The following is a 7,888-nucleotide window of genomic DNA, read 5'->3' as shown; positions in this document are numbered from 1 at the left end:
TAAGTAACACAAATAAAACCATTAACCTGTGCTTAAACCACGCATAGAAAGCAGCATTCACGCTTAACAACTTCCCAGCCTCGTTCAGGCTTTGGAAAATCATCACATACCTTTGAATGGCAGAACAGAACAATATTCCATGGTAAACAACCCCTTCCCAATTGCTTTTCTTCCTTGCCTAATCCAAAAACTTGTCCCCATAATCTCGCTTACTGTCTTCTATCCTCCAAGACAAACAAGCATAACACTGACAGATCGAGTTAAATCTATTCATTTTGATGCTTTCACAATAGTTCATTTGTATTTTCAACACCTTCAGAATCATCTTTACACTTCAGAGGAAGCTCTGTGAAAATACTTTCTTTTAACTTTCCCAGTTTCAAAATCCTAATAATTTGCAGAAAACACGAGCAGATAAGTCAGCATAACAAAACACGAGCTGCACCAACCCTTGCTCAAACAGAAAGTCACTAAAACCTCTGCTATGATTATACATTTCTGTACCTCAGGCAATTCTCTTATCCTGTTACTTTTTCACTTTTTATTTTTTTTGCAGCTGAAATATTTAGAAATTCCCAGAGCTCAGTTGGGCCCCAAACACTTCTGATCATCGTTTATCATCAAATCTTTTTGAGCCTGCATGTGTAATACACACGGCAGTTTGAGATTAAGCAAATGACTACATTAAGGGGTATTACCTGATTCTCCTAACTGCTACCCCGAGTTTCCTAAAACTGCGTGGGAAGGTCTTCGTGTGATAAGCAGCAAGCCTCTTCTAAGTATCAAACTTTGTCATATTCAGTTTAAAACCTCCTTGTTATAACAGGGTGAAGTTGTTTTTTTTTTTACAGGTTTACACAAATAAAGTGCTGAAGAACTGTAGACCCAAGCAAAGAAATCTAGCTGTAGACATTTGATGGATGTTAATGATTTGAGGGAAAAGCCTCTCTTACTGAAGCCCACATCAAGTGATCAAGCTGAAGCTCAACTGAGAACTTGAACTATAAACTCCGGGATTTGAGCTGAAAATTAGGCCATGGTTCAACTCCAGTGTTGCAGAAATGCTGCAACTGAGCACTGATAAAAGAAAGCTATGGTTCCTTTCTGAATGGAAACTGAAACAGATTTCTTACAAGCTCACTCTTCTGAGCTGATAGCTTTCATTGTCTTTGATGCAAAGTACAGCTCTTTTACTGGAATACTCCAAGGCTTAAATGATTCACACTGTGGGTTTTTCCCTTTTAATCTGAGCTCTAAGAAGTCAGGAAACTGGTTGCTTTTTCCATCAATTACCTAACCACCTGCCTGCATGGCTGGCAAGTATGAAGTAGAACTGCTCTTCAAGGTGGGCATACAGAAATCTGAGAGGCCACTGTGCAAATTTCCCATGAATATTATGGCTCTGTTCATCATGTTTCAGTATTAACTGGCAGTTACTGTTGGCTGTTCAACACCTACAGACCAGAAAGTCTTCCAAGCCTCACCAAAATGTGCACACCATTTTACCATAGGCAGGGACTTCATCTAGATACCTGAATCTCTCTCTCTCTCCAAATAGTACATTCTGTCACTTGTGTATTTGTTTTGCTCAAGATGTTGCTGTTTCTCTGCCATTGTCAGCAACAGAAAAAGTGGTCAGACAGAGTTTCCTGTTACTTTGGTTGCTGGTAGCTGAAATTCTGGCTCAGCCAGCACTCAGGAAATGTTAAGCCACTTACTCAAAAAGGAGAAAAAACACAACTGCACCAATCAGAAATATGGCAGAAGAGTTTGGGGGTATGTCACTAAAACAGCCAGAGTTCTGCAAGACAAAAGTGAAATGGAAAAGTAAAACTGAATTACTCCCAGGAGCCCTGAAATAACCTGAAGATTAAAATCCTTTCTTTCCAGTTTGCTTAATTATATCTTATACACACTTAGTTCAGTTGTTGAGTTTATTTCACTTTTACAAAGGGTCACAACCGATATGGAGGGTCCATACAGAGCAGAGAGTAAACGTGGCCAGCACAAAAGGAGCAGTAAGAGCCTTAACCAGCAGGAATTTAGACTTCGGAGTATATGAAATCCCATAGTGCACCTGCATACAAGGCAGAGCCATTCTTCCACTTCAAACTAAGTGTAAAACTCACACATCAAACAGAGTCCTATTACATCCAGTCCAACACTCGTCACCTTTCCTTGGATGAATCTCCAGTTTACCTCAGTTAAAAATCTGCATATTTCTCAATGCAATGGAAGAAAATACTCTTGAAATGAATTTTACATAGTGATACCTACAGGAAAAATCATCAGTAATGCACAAACCAACAGCAGAAGGATCAAAGAAGGCAAAAAAATACATTGAGTACAAATTAAGTTTCAGAATATGCTTCTGAGGTTGAGAAATATCACTCTTTCCATTTTATATGATAGGAAAGCTAAGGTGTAAGGATGGCAGCAGTCCTACATGCAGTAACAGGAAAGCTAGATTAAAACTGGAGCTATGGAGGAATGTATTATAGTAGATAAGGATAACCTCTTGCACTTCTCCCCCTACAACTATTTCACCCAGTTGTAAGATTTCATAGTGCACAACACCAACAAGAAAACTCCTTGTGATAGAATCACTGAAGAAATGTTTGGCAACCAAAGATGGTCCAGAATTGGTTTAGCCATGACCCCACTCCAAACAGCTTTCTGCAGAGTCTGTTAAGTCTTGTCTTTCTCTAGACAGCATGATTCTCACTGCAGTCTTTCAGAAGCCTCTTTTATTTAATTCAGTATTCCAGGTACCAAAGGTTGCTGAGCTAAAGAGAACAGGGATAAAAGGTACTTCTGTTCCAACTGGAGAGTGATCAATGAATTAAAATTAATGGCCCTTTTCTGCCTAATAAGAAGGGCCCTATGGGTAATACTATGTTTTCTGTAGCCCTGAAGGGACTGATGGTGGAACATTGGTCTTTAATGTACTTCTCAGTTTGTAGGAGCACCACACAAGAGTATGCAGAAGATGCAAAGTGGAATCTTAATGACAGCTAGGGCCCCTAGTCCCAAACAACATTAATAAAAGCATCAATAGATTAAAAAAAACAAAACAACCAAACCAACAACAAAACCCACAACTCAGATTAACTGTAGAATGCAACGCAGCTGAACAGAATGCCAGTCTGAATTGGCAGGTTCTTTGTTTCCAAATGCTAGGTTTGTTAAGAAGAATCAAAGCACAACATGGTCCCATACCACAACCTTATCTCTAAATTGGAGACAGATCTGAAGGGTGGATGACACAACGGATAAGGAATTGGTTGGATGTTCACAGCCAGAGGGATGTGGTCAGTGACTCTACATCCAGGTGAAGGCTGGCAATGAGCAGTGTCCCCCAGCAGTCTATCCTGGGACCAGTGCTCTTCAACATCTTTATCAATGACAGAGACAGTGGGAGTCAGCAATTTTGCAGACAACACCAAGCTGAGCAGTGCAGTAGATACAGCAGAAAGAAGGAACACCACCCAGGTTTGACAAGTGAGCCCGTGAGAACTTAATGAGGTTCAACAAGGCCAAGTGCAAAGAGCTGCACTTGGATCAGGGCAACCCCAGCTACGTGTACAGACTGAGAAGAACTGAATGAGAACAGCCCTGTGGAGAAGGATTTCAGGGTTCTAGTGGATGAAAAGCTGGACACAACTCAGCAGTGTGTACCTGCAACCTGGAAGGCTCCATCCCTGGAGGTATTCCAGGCTAGGTTAGATGAGGCCTTGAGCAGTCTGACCTAGAGCCTGATTTAGCAGTCGGCAACCAGGATTCTATGAAAACCTCCCCCAAACCCATTCCTTATCTCTATGTACACGATGCTTCTGCTCCCAGTCCCACCCTTCTGTTTGTTTTACAGCTGAGCTCAGCTCCTTATTCTCACAGCACATTGCAGTTACTCTGTCCTCAGTGGAGACTCGGAGGTTGGAAATAGTAAGATTTCTCTTCCAGTATTTTGTCTCCGTGTTCTTCTTCTGGAAACTGGCAGCTGTAAGTCTCTTCTCTGTGGTGGGATGGTTGTGGAGCCAACGGCAGCCTAGGGAAGTTATTTTCCACATCTGCAGTAAGAATAAGCAAAAGCACTGCACATGCAAGAGGTCTTCATACAGCTCAGTTACCCCATTGCCTCTTCCAGCCAATACCCACTCTGAGGAGAGGGGGCAAAGCTACAGGTGAGGCACTGCATCTCAGTGAAACTAAGCAGTGCAAAAATAGTACAGCAAATCAGTATTTACTCTCTTTATTCAACCTACTCCCTTCTGAATCTGGAGCAACAGACACATTGTTCTCCAATGAAAAACCACAGGGAGGCCCACAGAGCTCACTTACTGTCAGCTGCGGGGTGTTTCTCTTTCTTCAGCGACCATATGCAGAGATGCAAGAAGAAAGTCAGCAAGATGAGAACAAACAGACCCGCTGCAGTGACGATGGCCAGGATAGTGGTGTACAGAGAACCGTGCGTAACATTATCTGCAATTAAATATATGACACAGAATAAGAAAACACATGCCCAGACAATTGTCAACAGAACGGCATTTCCAAGGAAGTTTCAAGGTTAACTTCCTTGTTCTGTGGAGATTTATTAGCCTGGGATTAAAGCAGTGCAGTTGTTAGCAATAAAATTGGGGTGCTCCCAGGCAAAGGAGCAATGGATCGCTGTCTGTGGCAAGAAGCATTCATGCAAAAAAGCATCACTATCATTGGCTCTATATCTACTGTTTCAATTTTTGCTCTGTAGGGAGATCTGCCTTCAATGTTTTCTTGAAAAGCAGTACAGGGAGCCAAATTTTCACACTTCCGTCAGCCTCACAGAAATTAAAAGTAGCACCTTCCAGCAGTTTCTCTCAGCAGAACTAAAAATTTATCTGAATGAAGGGCCCAGATCTGAAAGGTACTTCTAGGGGTAAGGGAAAGGCAGAGGCAGAAGATTTCTTTGATATTCAGTACCTTGCAGTCAATCATTCCTGTGCAGTCTGATCCACAAAGAGACACGTGGTTTCAGCTCTGAGTGTTGTGGACTGAACAAATACTTGTAAAGGAAGTGAATGACCCACTGAACTATTGTTTTTCTAAGTAAAATCTATCAAAGCAGCAGTAGAGGTTCAGTGGAAAACTGGAAGTTTGCCTTGGTCAACAATTTTACCTGTACTGATACTACAAGAGACACAACAATCATTTTCAAAGCAAACTTGCACGATAGCAAGCTCTGGATGGTAACTATGCAGGAGGTCAACAACTGAAGACTTAGAGAAAGCAGAAGCTCAGAGAGCAGATACCTTGATCCAAATATTTAACCAGGTAGCCACATAAAGCATTGTGTGTGCTGTTGCCTTGCTTGATAGTTAGAAGTCCAGAACTTTCACAACTAAAAGAAGAAATAGTCATATTTAGAATGCTGCTGCCCTTCCTTTCATTCCTCCCCAGCCTTTTTCCTTGGCTTCCTTTTTTCCTTCCCACTGCTCTTTTCATAGCTTGTTTCCTTTGTTTCTTTTTCATAGCATGGTAGGTAAAATTAGTGTTGTCCCCTAAGAAGATAACTCCAGATCTAAATTGTTTATATGCATACATTTTTTTAGTGTTTGATACAAATCATGTCCATAATTGGCATAATTTCACATCAGTTTGTAGCTGGACTTAAAAGCAGGCTTAATACATAGCAGCTTAAATTAAGGCTCCCTTTGAGATTGGCTAAAGAGCCAGAAAATAAGTTTGTATTGCTGAATTTAAAAAGCCTAATCATTTAATCTCATCAGTGATCTCGTCTTTCATTCAATTCACCAATCTAAATATTAATATCTGACAAATTTGTCACGCATGTTATCAAAGAACAAAAATACCAATACTTACTCAGTCCAGCTTTGGCACCAGCTATTCTTACCATTAGAATAGGTTCCTTTCTCACATGGTTTACATGAATATGCATAGTAAATAACACCTATAAGAAAAGAGAACATGAATTAATATTGGTCAGTGCCTTTACCAAAAGACCCTGAGGTACAACATTTAGAGGACTCTTTCTGCCTTATGAATCGTGCTCCTGGAGCAACACACTAGCAGCTCATGCCAGCTTTGCATTTTTGGACAGGTATAGGTGCTAGTCACCATAATTAGCAGCCCTAATATAAATACCATTTCTCTCCATCCTATCACAAGCCTTCCCAAAAGTGGGTTAAAATAAGTGAATGATATTTTGGCTCAGCAAGCTAACTATATCAAGCTTTGCCTTTTCGAGACATTTGTGTTTCTTTAGTTACCTTGCCTAACCAGCTCCTTGCCCTCTGGACATTCAGTTTTTTTGCAGGAGGTACAGGATCTATCAGCACAGCTGAATCCCTGAGGACACTTGCAGTCTGTGTCCTCAGTTTCTTCACATGGTCTGTTGTCTCCTGTAAAGAAGAAAGAGACACTTTAGGGTTGTGTTTGTAAATGAAAAGCATTTTACCATTAATCTTACTGGTTCATAACCCATCCCAGTCAGCTCCCAGAATCCTGCCAGATCTCAGCCAAGCTCAACATCATTAGAGCAGAGATGCTCATAAGACCCTTGGCTAGTGAAGCTCAGATTTCTTTTCCATGCCTTTCCTAACACAGCAGCTACACTCTGCTAGAAAAGGGGAGTCTAAATCTAAACCATAAAACCCAACATGTTTCCTATTCTCTCCTTCCAGAGGAATTCTACTGTGAGCTTTGATTGCACTCCACAAATATCATCTCCAGTTCTGAGGCTCCTGGGTCCACGGAAGCAAAGGAGTGATTGCATCTACTGGTCACATCAGGAAAAAATCCTATCAAGCAGTTCTTTCAACTGGAGACCAGTTAAAGGAAAATACCATTCAAAGACCCTAAAGAAAAAAAAAAAAGAAAAAAACCATGATGAGGGAAGCATTAAAAAACCCACAGCAAGTTGCGAAGATTATTTCCTGAGATTGGTGATGGAATGTACGGGTCTACCAGGAACTGCCCACAGTTTCCTCTGCTCACCTCTGCCTTCCTCTTATTGGTCTCAATAACGTAATGAAGGCAGCCAAAAAAAAAAAAAGAAACAGCTTCAGGATGCCTCTCTGTGTATTGCTAGTGGAGGATTCTGGAGCAGGTCTCACTGAACAATGACTCTCCTGCTGCACCCTATATAACTTGATCTCAGGTGGAGAAGAAATACTCCGGGGTCTTGGTAGTAGCTCTGGCAAGTGCTATGTGGGAGGGAGCAACCTTTCAGTCCACACAGAGCAAGCAATTCTCCAGCTACTGAGCAGGGGCAGCCCATAAAGAAGCAGGGATCCTTTCCTTCGCTGTACATACACTGATTTTCTACATCCCTCTGGCTGCTCTGAAGAGGTCTCAGTAACAAACTGAACGACACTGCACCTAAAAGCTCATTCAGCCCCATCTCCTCCATGGTCAGCACCAGGTGCAATGCCCTGCTCGTGACTGTGAAGATGTACACACTGCTTCCTGCAGTCCCTTTCCTACTACAGAGCAAGAAGCACAGGCACACAACAAATCTTCAACACGTATCCACCTCTGAAGCTAAAGCACATCTTTAATTTAGTGTGGCAGGAAGGAAATCCTCGTGGTTTTGTTTTGCATACACATTTACTCAAAACACATAAGTGCATGAAAGAAGTAAAAGGCATCATTCCCTTACCTGTGCTGGAGATGCATTTGGGGCAGCATTTCTTCACATCCTTGGCAATCACTCTCAGCTCACCATTAGGGCATGATGTTGCCTGAGTCTGTTGTGCCCAGTGCCACAGGAGCACTGCCAGCAGCAAGCAAGCTCGAGTCTCCAGGAGATGGACTTCTCTTCTTTGTACAGTCATGTCTCAAGCTATACAGCCCCAAAGCAAGCAAGGGTGGGCTTGTGTGAGGACTTCCCCTG

At 41.9% G+C, this 7,888-nt stretch overlaps 1 protein-coding gene across 1 annotated transcript; it reads right to left on the bottom strand.

Annotated features, from left to right (window-relative positions):
- Positions 1-3,826: 3,826 nt before the first annotated feature.
- TNFRSF18 (TNF receptor superfamily member 18) lies at positions 3,827-7,888 on the bottom strand. The gene is made up of 6 exons (XM_065738018.1): positions 7,655-7,888; positions 6,264-6,395; positions 5,857-5,944; positions 5,286-5,374; positions 4,339-4,479; positions 3,827-4,067 (listed from the first exon to the last, which is right to left on the bottom strand). Exons 1-6 carry the CDS (start codon positions 7,827-7,829, stop codon positions 3,916-3,918), a joined length of 777 nt encoding a protein of 258 aa, XP_065594090.1. The 5' UTR covers positions 7,830-7,888; the 3' UTR covers positions 3,827-3,915.

This window comes from Cyrtonyx montezumae, unplaced genomic scaffold (assembly GCF_038088225.1).
Source record: "Cyrtonyx montezumae isolate F1298 unplaced genomic scaffold, pur_monq_1.0 scaffold_21, whole genome shotgun sequence".
Classification (NCBI taxonomy): Eukaryota; Metazoa; Chordata; class Aves; order Galliformes; family Odontophoridae; genus Cyrtonyx; species Cyrtonyx montezumae.
Note: the sequence above shows the minus strand (reverse complement) of the source record. Positions and strands in the feature narration are given on the sequence as shown.

Bases quoted from the DNA above. Each gene is read 5' to 3' on its own strand.
- TNFRSF18 (XM_065738018.1), bottom strand. From the start codon at position 7,829: ATGACTGTACAAAGAAGAGAAGTCCATCTCCTGGAGACTCGAGCTTGC. The intron at 6,396-7,654 runs GTAAGGGAATGA...TCTTCTTTACAG, and splicing joins CAAATGCATCTCCAGCACAG to GAGACAACAGACCATGTGAA. The intron at 5,945-6,263 runs GTAACTAAAGAA...CTTTTCTTATAG, and splicing joins CAAGGAGCTGGTTAGGCAAG to GTGTTATTTACTATGCATAT.